The sequence below is a fragment of the Amia ocellicauda genome, chromosome 8 (genome assembly GCF_036373705.1).
Source record: "Amia ocellicauda isolate fAmiCal2 chromosome 8, fAmiCal2.hap1, whole genome shotgun sequence".
In the NCBI taxonomy this organism is placed as follows: Eukaryota; Metazoa; Chordata; class Actinopteri; order Amiiformes; family Amiidae; genus Amia; species Amia ocellicauda.
Window position 1 is genome coordinate 42,029,818 of NC_089857.1, and position 16,839 is coordinate 42,046,656.

General features: G+C 44.3%; 1 protein-coding gene across 6 annotated transcripts in view; it reads right to left on the reverse strand.

Moving 5' to 3' along the window:
• map3k1 (mitogen-activated protein kinase kinase kinase 1, E3 ubiquitin protein ligase) overlaps nucleotides 1–16,839 on the reverse strand; it is a 44,731-nt gene that overhangs the window by 12,163 nt on the left and 15,729 nt on the right. For 2 of the 6 annotated variants that reach the window (XM_066711469.1, XM_066711474.1), the window contains exons 2-8: nucleotides 4,862–5,015; nucleotides 4,411–4,617; nucleotides 3,929–4,129; nucleotides 3,496–3,612; nucleotides 2,386–2,534; nucleotides 1,847–1,968; nucleotides 1,497–1,578 (exon numbers count right to left, since the gene is read on the reverse strand). In XM_066711469.1, coding sequence (XP_066567566.1) covers nucleotides 1,497–1,578; nucleotides 1,847–1,968; nucleotides 2,386–2,534; nucleotides 3,496–3,612; nucleotides 3,929–4,129; nucleotides 4,411–4,617; nucleotides 4,862–5,015 — 1,032 coding nt within the window. Of the gene's footprint in view, nucleotides 1–1,496; nucleotides 1,579–1,846; nucleotides 1,969–2,385; nucleotides 2,535–3,495; nucleotides 3,613–3,928; nucleotides 4,130–4,410; nucleotides 4,618–4,861; nucleotides 5,016–5,330; nucleotides 5,745–7,538; nucleotides 7,686–16,839 lie in introns of those variants that run through there. The other 4 variants (XM_066711472.1, XM_066711471.1, XM_066711473.1 and 1 more) reach the window with 4 other exon arrangements.

The window sequence follows — 16,839 nt, forward strand, 5'->3', positions numbered from 1 at the left end:
AATGAGAGCAACCAGACATATTCCAGGTCTGAAGGGAATGTCCTACTGAGAGACTGAGCGAATTGAACCTTCTCACCCTGGAACAGAGGAGACTATGTGGGGACTTGATTCAAGTCTTCAAAATCATGAAAGGCATCGACCACATCAAACCAGAGGAGCTTTTCCAGATCAGCAGGGACACACGCACCCGGGGACACAAATGGAAATTGGGCTTCAAGGCATTCGAGACAGAAAACAGGAGACACTTCTTCACACAGAGAGGCGTCACAATCTGAACAAACTCCCCAGCGATGTGGCTGAAGAGACAATTTGGGAACATTCAAAAACAGACTGGATAGGATCCTTGATCACTTAGATATTAATGGACACCAAACGAGCACGATGGGGCGAATGGCCTCCTCTCGTTTGTAAACTTTCTTATGTTCTAATGTTTATCAGTTTAAATAATTCACTCAGTGATCTCTTCCTTTAAGTTTCTGTAGACTGCAAGCCATATTCACATCTCTAAACTAGAATGTGTTAATCAGAAACAAGGAAAGCCAATCTGCTAATGGTGACACTAGAGGAGTGAATTAATAGAATCGGCTGCATCCAAATGACAGCTAGTGAGAGAAGAGGGGAGAAAAAACTACTACAAAGTGTTGGTGCCAGGGAGTCTGGCTCTTGTGACCGCGTGGAGGCAATCCAGCTTGATAAGACAAAACTCTTGATTTAGCAGAGATAGCCTCCCATAAACTGTGCGAATGGCAATTAAAAGAGGAGCTACCTTATTAGGAGGCAGAAGAGCCCACCCCCCCGACGCTGGGAAAGCAGCCACTACTTGAGAGTTAACGCACGACACTTCAACAGAGGGTGCAAACATTCAGTATTAAAAGCAATGGCCTTTTTGTTGTTATACACGTCTGTCACCGGGATAAAAACAGCACCATTAACTACTCTACAGATCAGATGCCCCCCTTCCAAGACGCCGCGCTATCTTTGACCGCCTCCAGGATAAGACCCCCACACAGTATTCTTAGGCACAGAATGTCCTCCGTGCACAACTTTTAAATTAGACCAGAACGGCCAAACCGAAGCGCAATTAATTTCATCCACTTGCTGTAAAAATCGATGGCAGGATTTATCGTGGAGGTCTAATTCCATCCTGTTGACGCTCGCATTCTTCAGCCAGAGCTTTCGAGCTCAGCTGCTGAACCATATTAAGCTCGATGTAAATGGCTCAAGCCCGGCACTAGACCCGTGTGGCCGTCCACATGAGTCATTTAGTGTCCCTCACTTCCTGTAGTCGGGCTCGCACTCCGTTCCGCTGCCCTGAGGGAATTGAGACTTAAAGGTTTGATCAGCCGAAGATGAAAAGGTCTTTCGTGTCCCGACAGCAGAAAACAAGAGAGATGTCTTGGCAGAAAAGAAAAGACCCTCGCTGGCCTTTTCAGGCTGAATGGTCACTGTGCGACAGCTGTCGGACACGGGATCCGATTGTCAAACGGTGTCACTACCTGTAGAAGTCGTGCGATTTCCACTTGGCCCTGCAGAGAGGGCAGATCAGCGTTTCCCGGTTCCTTCGGCATTCCTCGGCCCCTGAAACGACAGGGAGAGAAAATGCTCTGTGACTGCCTGTCAAGCGAGACCCAGATTAAAATAATGACTGTCTGTGGTTTCATTAGCCCGTGCTGAACTCAACCGGCCGCTCCCCAGTGCAGAAGGACAACAACATGGGATGTCATGGAAAGAGCGTATTTGACCGTAAAGGTGCTTATAGGTCAGCATAGATAACATATTATAGACCACAGACTGCCCAAAGCGGTGGTCTGATGGTTCCCTGTGACACCACACCCGAAACACTTACAGATTGACATGCAGTGGTGATGGAGCTTGTTCCTGCAGCCCTCTTCACACACCGTTAAGCTCTCCTCGTCCAGCATGTCCAGCAGACAGATGGGACACATCTGCTCCTCCTCGTCCTTCATGCTGCAAGCCAAGAAGACACAACTCTGACCTTTCTGAAAACTTGCCATCAATGACAATCCCGCTGCCATTTTTTTGTTTTGTTTTTGGCCGGGTCTGTGTATGACATAACTGGACTGCTTCCACCGAGGCGGTCGTGGCTTGAGATCACATGAGCCACCAAACCCTGAATCCAGGGATTTCATTAATCAACACAGGTGAAATAGTGAGTGGAATGAAGGAGCTCCGTCTACCATCTATGAAATAATCTTGAAGTAAACAGAGGAGTTTGTACAGTGAGTGGAGTTGTAAGTGAACCGAGATGGGTACGAGGGGAGATCGGAGATGTCTCAAATGGGTAACAGTACTGGGCCTGAAAAGGACGTTGCCAATCAGACGGACGGGGGCAGAGGCAGGCGGCGAGTTGGCAGGAAACCGCACCTGTTCTCGTTGCTGGACGTTGACGTGCTAGAAGACGAGGACGTGTGAGAGTTGGACATGCGGGAGACAAACTTCTGGATTGTATTGCGCGAGGGGGCCTTGATCCTGGAGCTGCGTCGATTGTGGTACTTCTGAAACAGGCTCTCCACCTTCACAGGAAAAACAGAGGGGGAGGGCATGTTATTATTGTTGCAAAAGTACAAAGCAGGAGACAATGAGGTCCAGTGTAACCTTTTACACATGATTTTGAAGACAGGTCGCTAAGTATCAATCACGCCATGAACAATAGTCAATAAAACGCAGCAGCCAAGATTACAGTTAGGAAAACCCTTTTTATACCCCTTACAGACGGTGGGCTGGAGACGGACACATTTCCTTCCTGCAACAGCCTCGGCCGCAACCCAGTACAGGGAGGGTGCACTTAAACGCTGCCGGCTCGCAGATGCCCAGTCAGCCACGGGGGATGGGAGCCCTGCCAAGCCAGGCCCGGCCAATACAGAGTCCACCCAAACCCGCCAGCGATGTGGGGATTCGAGGGCCCAACATGCATCATAAGTGCACTTCAACTACTATGTGCAAGACGACAGATTACAGCGTTGTTTTTACGACACGACGAGTTACAGTTTGGGAAACAATATTATCAATCAATTATTTAATTTGGCATACACCAACACCCAAGGTGACTTACAAAGTTGATAAGAGAGAGGAATAATAAACAATCCACTAGGCCATATGGTGTCGCACAGGTGCGTTACTGTGGACACGAAGAGCGTGTGTTCAAGGGGCTCCCACAGTTAGTCAAGAGAGCTGGTAATCAGCCACAGGGTTTGGCAGGAAATACCTTTTCCAGTAAACTATGGGTGACTGACAGACTTACAGGTACAGTAGAAATAGAAACACGAGGAGCAGCGACAAGAACAAAAGTTCCAAAGGCAGGAAATACACAAACACAGACTGTACGTTTCTCTTCATGAAGAATTAACCACAGACACACGTTCATGTGATTCATACAACTCGAGCGCTGCATGCTAGCCGGGCCATCGTTCTGTCACACCGACTGAAGCGCAGACACGGAACCGCACACAGGGGCTCATCTTCGGCTGAGATTACCTCAAAGTTTTTCAGCGTTTTCCTCCACAGCATGGGGTCCGACGGCTCGAGCTGGAACACCCTGAGCATGACGAACAGCACGTGGATGCAGAATGTTCCCCGGCCACAGCTGCAGGTCTGTCAGGGTCACACGAAGCACAGCCATGTTAGAGACACGCGTCCCGATCAAAAGCACTCCGTACAGCACGAGCTCATGAGCGGAAGGTCTCGCAGGTGCCCAGGAGCAGGGGAAAAGAGGGGTACCGTCATCCCTAAATCATAAACCCCATCCCCAAACAAGACCGCGCCTCTGGAAATTTCCACCAACTGTAACCTTATTCCGTATATAATAAATATTTCACAGACTGAAAGGCACAGACTTTGAAAAATCAATCTTCAACCACTTTTGATGATGCATTATTTATACGCTTGCCTGTGCATTGACCACATTTACCTGAGGACCAATGAACACCCTGTATTTGTTGTCAGGGCTGTCTCCTCCAATCAGGAAGGAGTTGGGGCCGATCTGCTGCAGCAGGTACAGACGGGCCCTCATGACTTTGTTGACTCGGCGGTTGGTCTCCTCGGGGCTGTAGGGAGAGAAGCCGTCCGGGGAGGGCGCCCTTCGGGGAGGGGTGACGCGGCCACTCTGAAACTACACAAAACAGCGCACTTGACAAAAATGCACAGCACAGCAAAGGGAACATTAGCAGCTCTGGTCCAATCACTTCCAAAAATAGCTTTGAGCTTTGACTTGCACTAATTTGATTGTTACGTGCCTTTAATTAGTTTAAGGGGAAGAAAAAAAAAAACAAAACAAAAAAAAAACACCTCAGCATGAATCTTAATGGAGTGAAATGCAAGTGTAAATCACTGTGCTAGACACAGGGGTGGGGGTGTGGGGGGCACAGCTGACACACCAGTGTGGAGACTTACTGGGACCGGAGACACTCTCTTCCTGCGCACGCCGGGGGACTCCGACTTCACGCCGGTCTTGAAGGAGGACGAAGAGGAAGAGGAGGAACTGGGGGAAGGACTGCGTCGGCCTCGGGCCTGAGGGGGGGCCGCAGACTCGCTCCCAGCCTCGCTCCCCTGCCTGCCGACTTCGCTGCCGTCCGGCCTCAGCGGGATGGGCTTCACCACCTGCGAGGCAGAGAGCAAAGCGTGTGGGTCCAAGGGGGTCCTGTAGCTCGCTAGCTCTGCTCTTCATCTCCTGTTCGCACTGCAGCAGTTTACATTCTCACTTCTCTGCCTGTCAAACGTCAGTTTTTCTACAACCACGAGGAAAATCGAATGTTTTGTGCCTAAAAGCGACATGCATCTGTCTATATCTATATGTACATCTGAGCTGAGCTGCAGTTAGCTAGCACCTCTCTACTCCACTCACCACCGGCCCTCTCCGACTGCGCCTCTCCAGCCACTCGTGCTTCCAGGCGGGCATGCAAGTGGCCTTCAGCTTCTCCCTGATCATCCGCTCCTCGGGCCGGTCATCCATCTTCTGTAGCCCCCGCAGGGTGTCCTTATTCTCCATGTCACGGCTACTGGAAGGAGAACAGAGACACTATGGTTAGAAACAAGACACCTAAAACTCAGATTACAGTCAGAAGCGTAAACGTCACTGAAGCACAGAGAGGGATGACCAGCCTGGTTCGTCTCACTGTGGTTTTCCATTTCCATTTCAATTCACAAACGAAGACTCAAACTCCATCCCAGCTGACGGCAGAATCACATGTTCACATAATTATGAGCTGATCGGTAGATTGCTATGTAATTAGAGAGATCACAGCTGCTGCTAATTAAACATGTAACGCACAGTCACAGGGAAACATTTGTATTAAAAGGTACAAGTGACTTACTGAAGTTTCTCCCTCATTTGGTATATTACCACCAGCATAGATATAAAAACTGATTTCCATGCAGTAAGAATTCTTTGTTGAAGAAATAGGGATTAACACGTCACTCCTGTCTAAGCCTTACAGGACACAGATGTTTAATATTCAGATCTTTTTATTTTTTAAGGAACATAAGGAGGGACTGATGAGTATTGTGTACAGGCAATGCTGTTTTTTTTAGCCTATTTTGATCTGGTTCACTGTTCTTGCAGTTCTGCTGGGAAACGTCTGCACTTGACTCGCTCTCACTTCTCCCTGCATCCTTCATCTGAGCAGATTCCTCCACACTTTCACAGATTTCAAAAAGGCTAATTTTAGCAACTAAGTAGTTTATAGAACAGAAACCCTCTTTTCAATCTTTCTCCATGCATTAAGAGCTACTGACTGTTGTTCTAATCCAGCGGTACAGTAGGAAAAAAAACATTTAAATGACACACGTAACAAAAACTAAAAAGGACACCCTTTGCCAGTAACTCCTGACTGAAAGCTTATACAAAGCGCTCCAAAAAACTGGAACCTTTTATTTTTAATACAAGGAGTTTTGCATACAAGGCCAAACATGCTTTTTCTCCTGCATTTAAGGTTCAATGGAACAACAAAACTCAGACTCACACAAGGGGATGTTATTATAAGACACTACAGCAGTCTGAGCCGGTTACATTTATAGGACATCATACAAATGTGTGCTGACAGCATTGTTCTCTGCATTTTCATTTTGCTAAGCGAACGAGCCCTTTCAGGACATGAAAACTTGGCCTGCTGGGGAAATTGCCCCCCAAACCCGCAGCATGTCTACCACACATCTTTTCACTAAGACAACTTCACTAAAAGCTTCTTTCACATGTAAAAATAGCAGCACGTCCACCATCAATCTTGACAATTTCAGGTGAATCACAACTATTAGAGTTTTTGAGTCTGAAAGGTTTATGTGGTAAATTGGCAAAGTACAAATTCAGTCCTGTTTGAGATGGGACTCTTGACAGATTATATATATTTATACAGCTCTGGAAAAAATTTAGACCACTGCACATTTTTCTTTAAATCAGCATCTCTACATGTATGGCAGCCATTCCATTCCATTCATATTTTTACTTGGAATTTGGGAGAAATGTTATCAGTAGTTTATAGAATAAAACAAAAATGTTAATTTTACCCAAACACATACCTATAAATAATAAAACCAGAGAAACTGATCATTTTGCACTGGTCTCTTAATTGTTTCCAGAGCTGTGTGTATATATGTCTATCTATTTTTATTTTTTAAAAGCTTACAATTAATCTTTCCCTTATCTGGCTAACATAGGAGACAAACATTATCCCGACACACATTATATTTTGGTTTAAAATCAAGCCGCCTCTCACTTCACATCCAGTGCCGATCAAGACTATATTTATATAAAGTAATACTGTCTGATGGAATTACTCAACTCATAACTGTCCTTGTGACGGAGAGAAACCACGCAGGTATAACACTTTTGCCTTATTTTATTGTCACTCATGGAAAAGGCTGTCAAAAATAAATATCTACACTTAATCTGCTGAAGTTTCATTCAGCACGTAGGTCTGAAATAAGTTCAGAAATTCCCCATACAAAACAAAGGCAGCCAAGGCCAAATGCATCTCAAACCACGCAGTTGAGCAGGCAGACGAACGGTTAAGGAGACATCCTGCCTTACATCAAAGTTTGGGATCAACAATAGAAACTGTCCCTTCCTCTGGAAACAAAGTGGTGAGCAAAGTTTATTCAAAAAAAGGAGTTACAGATCTTTGAGGATTGCCAGCTGATACCAGGTCTCAATTAGATTTGTATTAATCACAATACGAATCTCTGAATAATACATACAAATAACGGACTTTTAACAAACACAATTAAAAGGTGTGGTTATGGAAGAAGAAATCAAACGTATGTTTTACATGTGAGTGTTATGAAGCTTCCTATAGATAGAAGTCAAAGAGTTATTAAAAACAACAGTAAAATGGTGGTGGGGCCGCAGCTGTAAACAAAGTTTTAAAGCGCCAATGAAACTTACAGCCTAGTTTTGTTATCTTAAACACCTATAAAAAAAAGGAAATCGCTTACTTCAGTGAGAACAGCGAAGACTGAAGTCCTTGCCTGTTCCCGATTAAACCATCAAAGCATTTCAAGAAAGCAAAAAATATAAAATAACTCACCAAAGTAAGTCTGCAGAATCAATGAGATAAAAGGAGCAATGCGAGCAGGAACACATAGCTATCGATAAGAGAGACATTTTTCATAGCTTCAAGTTAGGCTCCGTTTACAACCTATAAAACTGACAGTACTTCTTCTTTAAAAATATTGTCAAAGGAAACGACATATAGAAAAGGAAACGGCAGCTTCCTGTAAAATGCAGAATAATCTTGAGCAGGTGTCAAGAGCTTTAAGCAGGAAACGTGCAAACGCAATGATATCAGCATCAAACGGGCCCTGTGCATATATTGTGCTCGTGTTGTTCTTCAATACAGAGAATCCTTCGAAAAAGAGCCGATTTGAACACTAAATTATAGTGCAGTATTCTGTGGTACAAACACAGTAAAGTGTAGTGTACCGTGGAAATAAAGTTTTATATAATGCACGGTGATAAAATCAAAGTGTCGAGTTGTGTACTGCGCTAATCTGCTAAAGTTGAGTAAACAACAACAATATTATGCATGAATGAGATTCTCACTGTTCCTACTTACATATTCAATAATCAATTGTGCAAAAAGCACTGCAAATCAGCATTATTATTATAATAACTACAACTACTATCTTTGGACCATAATTTACTCCTCCCACACCTTTGCTGCTAGACACATGAAACATTGTACAGAGCATCTGCCTCTTTACACAATAGGTTACTTGTGCATTTTTACCCGATATCATGCAAAATTACTGACTTATAACATTCAATATTTTTGAAATGCCATTGCCAAAGCAGAAGTCTGAACACTCTGCAACAATCCCAACTCAAATACTTTCAGAAGCGACATGACCAACATACTATTACTACAACTACTACAGCAGGTAGACGATGCCCTGGTTTCCTTGACGAGCACATTGTGGAGTTAGCAGTTAACCCCTGGACCAGTTCTGGCTTTAGCCATTATGATAAAAGTCAAAACATGGGTGTCTCTGAGTGCCGATGGTTAACACTCGAGTACCACTAACCTTCAGATGCTGCTCTCGGCTTTCCCAGCACACTGTACAGAGGCCATCCATTCAGAGACAATAACGAGTTACAAAACAAACAAGATTATATTAAAGCACAACAATACAATGCTATATAAGAGCATTAGGAAGTACGGAGGTATTAAGAGTATCTTAATGTAAAAACGGATTGATCCTGACGCTACATACAGATTGTAACCCACATCCACCTACATGACCTACATACTGTAGTACCACTGCTTCTGCCACAGACTTCCACAGGTTCATGGACACTAGCCTCCCTACTATTACACTACCTTTTATTATACTAACCTAACCTACCACAGACCTCCTACTGACCTTCAACCATCACCTCAATACTATCACACAAAATATATTCATTAATGTATTATGCAAAGAGTACAGTCACATGCAGACAAATCTTCAGATGCTGTAAATGCTAGTGATTATTAGTTTGACCCGTAACGCCCTGCAGAGCTCAGCCCCGGTCAAGGGAACACCCTGTTCCCCGATTCAGACTTGATGAACGTTGTGCAGAATGATAAAGAAGCAAATTCTCTCTGGACTTGGACACAGGAATAATAAGCGGAGATAGTGCCCGCCTACAGTCTGGCCTGCCTGTGAATAAAGGGCAGCAGTGGCGCTCTCCGCCTCCCACATGACAGCCCTCTCACTTCCCTGCGAGTCCCAGACAAAGGACCTTTGTGCTGCTGGTGCAGGTGGGGACAGGGAAGCCCTGCCAGTAGGGAATAGGTTTCAAACGTCCACGTATACCCTGACACGCACGCTGACACGCACGCTGACACGCACGCTGACACGCACGCTGACACGCACGCTGACACGCACGCTGACACGCACGCTGACACGCACGCTGACACGCACGCTGACACGCACGCATTAATGCACACAGGCACGCCGACATGCACACACGAATGCACACACAGGCACGCTGACACACATGCACACACACACACACACAGGTACGCTGACACACATACACACACACAGGCACGCTGACACGCACGGGGGCTGACAGCCAGGACTCTTTTCACATCCTTTCTCACAAGCAGTTCATCAAACATCAAGGTCTCTGGTTCTGCAAATCCTGTAGAGGAGTACAGTACTGTTAAGACATAAAAGCTCAGTCCAACACAGACTGCGCAACAGAACTGGCACACCTCCGTTACTTATTAAATCGCCCTACAAGTGCCGATCGATGTAAGTGTGAACCAACACAAAGCTTGATGAGAACAATTCAGGGCTGTCAGTTGAGAATTTAAGAAAGTACGTTTTCAAAGTAACCAAAGCCATAGGCAGCAGCTTTTGACTGCCAGGAACACAGAAAATAATAAAAGTCAAGCAATGACCAATGATTGATAATCAAAAGATATGAAGTATGGAACTACCGCCCTGCCTGGATGGCTCCAAAACCTGTCCTCGTGCCAAACATCTGATGACCACCCGAGGGTCTATTTACAGAGCACTGCGAAAGCACCATTTTCTTTAAGCGGCACGGAGCAGGGCATGTCCCGGCCCTGATGGACTGTGTGCAAAGTGATTACAGCTGTGTTGCATCAGATAACTGTAAGCAAGACCGGTCTGCCATGTTTATAGTTCAAAGCACAGAGACTTTCAAATATTAACTTCTGCTCAACTGATGTATCTTGTCTTGAGCGGCAGGCCGGACATCCATGTCTGGGCCAACCTTACAGTTCCCATGATCCTCAGTATAAGCATCGCCAAGCGCACCAATCACAGCACAGAGGACAAATATTCAATGAACAGTATATCTTTAGTATAAAATCATTTGACCGCCACGTGAGGAGGACAGAATTTGCAACCAAGTTAAGCCGAATAGCAAAGCCCATTGAAACGGCTGAGATAAACGCAAACGGGAGAATAATAAGACTATAATAAAAGTGAAAACTGTTATGGTATTTAGGTGACTGGTTTAGCTGGCAGAGAAAGCAGGGAAGCAGAAATATAATCTATGGCGTCATGCACAATGCTCAGAGACGCACCACAGAGGGAAAGAAAAAGTCAACCTCCTGGACTAAAGCCAATCCTAGATCCCATCAATGGCAAACGAACACCCTGTGGTCCCCTGCTTTTAAAACCAATGGTCCGATTGATTAACCAGAAATGGGATATCGTTGTCGTCAAAACCTACGTGACCGAAATAATGACTTCAACACCTTACACATACTGGAGACAGAGCTGGTGAGGATTACGGTGAAGGCAGGGGAACCGCCGGGGGGTGAAAAACTGAGGTCTGTTTAGCGTGAACAAGAGCAAGGAAAGCGCACATCTGCCCCGAACCCGTTCTGCTTCGTCATACAGGAACGAGTGTAAAGTGCTGTTTACACCTCTACTCCCATCTGAAGAAACATGTTCTGGAATTATCACGGGGATTTGTATTCAACAGTCAAATTAAAAATAAAAATCCTATTATTAATTACAGAAGTGTGAAAATATGTCAACCACATTGTTTTGCTGTATGTTTTAACAAGCGAACCACAAATGAGGGGGGGGAAAGTATGATGCCATATCTCTTCACTTCTAGTTGTTTTCACTCAAAATCGAATCAACACTCTGAAGCGGGAAAAGATGAGCAGGAGCAAAAGCATCAGACTAGTAATAGTGGGATCTCCACTGCCCACCGGGGAACCTCAACATTGTAGGCCAGCATGAACCTAAACACTACGGGACAACAGCGACTGACTTCAACTCCTACTATCAAAACACTGTGGAAACTACACAAAGTGAACCAGAGGCTTGCAAAGCTCCGACAGAGCATCCTAAACACGACATTACCAGAGGGAATAAGAGCTAGCTATTAGCAGGCCAATGATAATACACTTACATTTATCAGAAGACATGTAATCTGAGAGAGCATCTTTATTCTTGTTATAATAATAATAATATTATTATTATGTAAAATATAGCATTTGCAGCTACATAACCCAGTACACTGTGGGTAATGATCCGAGGTCCTGGGAGGAACAGCACAGCCTGAACGCTATTCTCAATGTTATCGGCAGCATCTGGAAACCAGAGATTTTACCTTTCAGGGTGTTTGTCATCTGAATGTAGGAGTTGGAAGGCATTCAGTGCCAATCACAAATCTCTTGCTATCTTGAGAAACTGACCCGATATCATGAGAGAGTACTGAATCAAGGGGAGGAAGAAAAACAGAAGAAAAGTGCTGTGTGCCTCGTATGACATTACAGTCTGTACAGTATGCAATTAGAGCTTGTAAATCACAATTAAATCACATTCTTTTTATTCTATGATGAAACATTAGCTTTCCGCCAGCACCAGCTTCCTTTTTATATGCATTTATACATCTGCAATCTGGCCTAAAATTAAAACCTCACTTACTGACAGGAAATGGAAGAAGCTGTCACAAGCTTCCTGTTTACTAATCAGACCCTGGGTGTCTGCAATAACAGCACAATTCACAGAAAAGTGTCAGAAGATAATCTGAACTGTTTACGGTCAACAGTGGGGACAGTCTTTCAGCGTGAGACTGATGACAAAGCAATGGACAGTACCTAAGTACTGTACTCTTAGTGTGGATGGCTTTGGTACATGTCTGCTGTTATCAGATTAAAGTGCTGCCATTTTCGGTGGACGTTCCACAACGACAAAAGAAGTTACTGTACCAGTCAGAAAGCCAGGACCTGCAGTTTTGTGCAGTATTCACAGATTTCTATATATAATGCAATGATAAAAAAACTGCTGCTACTAGCATAATCTCCAAGGAGAAGAAATGTGCCATTTATAATCAATGTTTACGCTGATCTCTTAATGAAATATCTTGCTGCTAAAACTAGAGGGGACAACAAATCAAAACTTTGAGCGACCTGCAAATTACCAAGTTTAAACCTGTGTCTATTAAACCTTTAGAAGTCACTTTATACCACTTTTAAGTCAAAATGCAATTGGGCACACCATTGTAATTTTTGATTTTGCGGGAGGCTCACCGTTTTGATTTGGTGCATACAGGACTTAAAATGGCGCTCAACACAGTGAGTTCAAAGTGAGTGTATTCTCTTCCAAGAAGAAGCCATTGCACAATTTTAAGAGAAACACCGCTTTCACTTCACCCTGACTTGCACAAATTTCAAGATCGCAACTAAATTACAGGAAGAATGATGGTTAATCAGATACAGATTTGGACATTTCATCCTAGGATATCAGGCTAGAGGCTGAATCATCGGTTTGAAAATATTTTGCGAAAAAGCCTTCCAGCTGTGAAAAGAAAATAGATGCAATACCAGCAACCCAGATGAGAAATCATGGTCTTGCCAAAAGACACAAACACACATGCTTACACAACTATGAACATTACTTTCAAAGCAGCTACCCCTCTACACAACAATGCAGCAGTGTGGTACAAATTAACTACTCTTAAAACATACAAAACAATCTATCAGGTTTTCTCTTTTTGTACACTTTATGAAACCCAGGAGTGCAATAAAATTAACTGTATTCTACTGCTTCCAAACATCTTGAACAATTGACCAGGCCATCCCCACGAGGCTGCCCAACAACCCACCATAATCTGTGGTCATTCAAGTCAAGCCCCCCACCATCGATGGAGAAGCATGCATTTCTCAGACTTTAAGCTGTGACTGTCCAATGGGCTGACCTAGTCCGAGCCCATCTACTGAACAGCAGAAAGACTTCACTGACAAAAAAAAAACAAAAAACAGGCAGACAGTGGTCTAGAGGAGGATTTATTATTCACATTAGAGCAACAAACAAATGCAAACAACTGAAACCAACTCACTGCAAATATGTAGTGCAGCTGCCTCTGTCCGAGATAAACAGGGGTCCTTCAATAAATCGGTGTACCCGAGGAAAACATTTTACACGATTACAATCATAAAAACACACATGACTTCATGAGTGATTATCTAATGCCCATGTGAGACTCCCATGCAGCAGGGGACAGTCGGCGGTGAACACAACACAAAAACACCAACAAACAGACAGGGTCTCCAGAGGATTTACAACGGTTACGACACATTGCGAGGGACCAAGTGTTCACTAAACTAGTACAGCAGTGCACTGCCTTGTCAATATTAATCACAATAAAGACATGCTGCTCTTTCGCATATTAATTTCCAGTAAGGAGATAATTGGCAAGGGAGATTAAATGAAACACCGTAAGAGGGGGGCGCAAAAAACCAAAAACATGAGAAGACACGCTGTGAATTTGACACAGTTAGCGCTTCTGCTGCAGCCATGTTCAACACACACAGCATCATTATTTTGGGAATAGCCAATGTAATGTGAGAGTACAGTTACTAAAAATGACTTCTTAACTTAGCCGTAACTCGGTGACCTGTATAACGGTCCCATGTCATGCGAGGAGCAATAAAGCAATATAGCTGTAAAGCAGGTCACTAGTAAACTGCTCTCTTACCATATCACTACAGAAGTTGACCGGTTTGACCAGGAACGTGCTGGATTATGTAAACTTGGCCTAACTGGCTTTAGACTTCAGCACAGACTGTTTCATTCAGGAGATTAAACATTAAATAAATAAGACTTAATTGATCGCCTTGAAGCTTCCAGTTCCTCATGTCTGACATTCCCAAAAAATATACAAATATTTGTATTGGATCATTTTTCTTTCTGTGAATTGCAAAACCTGTAAAATCACTTGGATATTTGTTGATATTCAACTGTTTTTGTGTATTATATTGTGTGTGTGTATTATATAAACACAACCAACCTGCCCACTACTCTACAGAAAAGGCTACCGAATCTGGAAGCACACACAGCTGGGGGGTAATTCAATTTCTCTTTCTTTAAATCCAACTGGCCTACTGACAAAACCTCATGCCAGTAATAATTGCACTGCTGGCCAGCCAAAGACCTCCGGGCAGCCCCTGGACCTGTTTAACACTGAGCAAGCTTACACTGGACACAAACTACACAAACAACCTGTTGCTTCACAGGCTGGTGCACAAGGGCCGATTTGCAGGTGGCAGTTTCAAAAAGATGCGTTTCCAGCCCAGTGCCCGGCTCTGGAATGCCACTGGAATGCAAAGAAATTCCTCCCACCCTGTGCTATCACAACACACAGCCCACACGGGAGATAATGGGGATGGCAGCAGTGGACCATGGGAGATCTGGACATGTCCTAACATTCATATTTCCCAGCACTTTGACACCAAGGAGGAATGATAATCTACAATAACCCAGTAAGCTATTAACAAAGAGCTCAGTGTGAATATTGTACTCTTTTGAATGCCTGGAATTAAAAAAAAAGAAAGGGGAAAGGGAAAAAAATAAAAAGCGTTTTTCCTGTTATTGAAAAGAGAAGTGAAATATTAAACCTCCTTACGTTAATGCAGCAGCCGAATCTCCGCGGATGGCAAATATTTGCTTTGTGGTCAATCTTACCACGGATTTAGAGAACACCGGTTTTCTTCTACGGGTCAGGGACCAACACAACCAATTTGTAATTAAGGTTACTTTTAACCAGGATTATATCTAGCAACTGATAGATAATTAAATAAAAAAATTAAATAAAGTGGGAGCCAACATGATAAACGTCCAACAAAGTGAGTCACTGAAGTTCCCTTTCTTCAGACTGCTTCTCCCCCAAAATCCGACGGCAGACAGTCTACAGTGTCCCGGTCAGAGCGGCACAATCACGGCACGACCTGCGGGCGAGGCCCACAAACACACTGCTCTCCCTGGCAGGAGAGATTGGCCACAGCAGAGGGGACGGCGCTTTCCAGGCGCATCAAAATGGTTCCGAGTTCCTCAACCAAAAACCTAAGCTGTGTCAACACTCCCCCCCCACGCGACGACAGAACAATAGATGCCTCCGACTGAAAGTACAAACACAGTTCGCCAAACAATTTTCGTGGCTTTCTTTTTCTTATTATGATAAAGCTTGACTTGTGTACTCTGGTTGCAGGAGGTCCCCCTGCCTAAAGTCTTGTAAAAACAAGTGATAAATGATAATCTGCAGAGCAGGCAGGAAACCGAACACAATAGCGCATTCAAACAGTCTGTCTTTTTCAACGCAAGTCCCATCGATACCTCTTATACATGAACCAAGAAATCCGACGCAAAAGCTGTGAAATTAGGCAACAGAAAGGTGCATTAAAAGAAGAGGAAATGTATTTGAATGAATCTAGTAGTTTTACAATATGGTGACCACAACTGCAGACTAATTCATAAACCCCAGAAAATCACAAACATCAGAAATTCCCATGACTTAAATTAAAGTTTAATTACTTAGAAGTAGGTGATTATGCAAGTGTTTCACAGAGTAGTCACACTCAACTTTGAATCCAGTCTCTCGAGCATTCATAGGTTTTTCAATTTGGTTTTTTAAAGTGGGGAAAGCAATTAAAAAAAAAAAGTTTGTCATATGTTTTTTTTTTTTAAATCAACAATACATTTTTCAATGGCAGGGCACTACCTATTCAAAACCTAACCTGTCATTGTGGGTTCACAGCTTTACAGTCACTGGAAAAGCACATTGCATTAGAGGAAAATCCATAATTGTGGAAAACGTAGGAGGGGATCAACCCTGCGGTGCAGACTCGACCGGGCCCCAGCAAACTCCCTGGACCCTGCAGCTCTTCATTTCCTGTCCCCCACCCCTCCGCAGAATATATTGGATACCGTTTTAATAATTACTGGAGTGAAAACTGTGTGGATATTACTGACATTGCCCTCAGAGTTCACATCACCCTCCCGTGTGCTGATGCGAGCTGACAGGGGGAAAGGCACTCGGCTCACAGACCGTGGGTAACGTGCACAAAAGGCACAGCACCTCTAACTTTACAGACCCAAACCCTGCGAGTGAATGGAGTCCCCCTCACTGTAACAACACTTGCCCTGCCAGCACGCCTGCAGCTCAGCGCTCAGCCCCCCCGCGCCGGCGTTTCCACAGGTGTCCCCCTGGTTGCTGGGGATACAGATCACTGCCCCTCTCTCTCGGTCGCTCTCTCTCTGATATTGTTTGGCTGCTTCACCCGCAGCAGCCAGGGAACACATCGTTTGCCCCCCCCCCCGGGTCACATGCGCTAAAGGCCCGGGTCAAGCAGAGCACGATCACATGCGCTCCCTCTCAGTCTGCCAGTAATCTTTAGATCGGAAAGCGAAGGTTTGCTGGGAATAAAATTACTGATTAACTAAATTCTTGTTATAAGCTAAAATGTCCTTTGTCTTCCCCAAAATCCACCCGTTACAGAAGTTTCAAACGCTTAATACAGCAGGACAACAATCACAAACACAGAACGTTTCACAGTGTCCACACACAGAGGA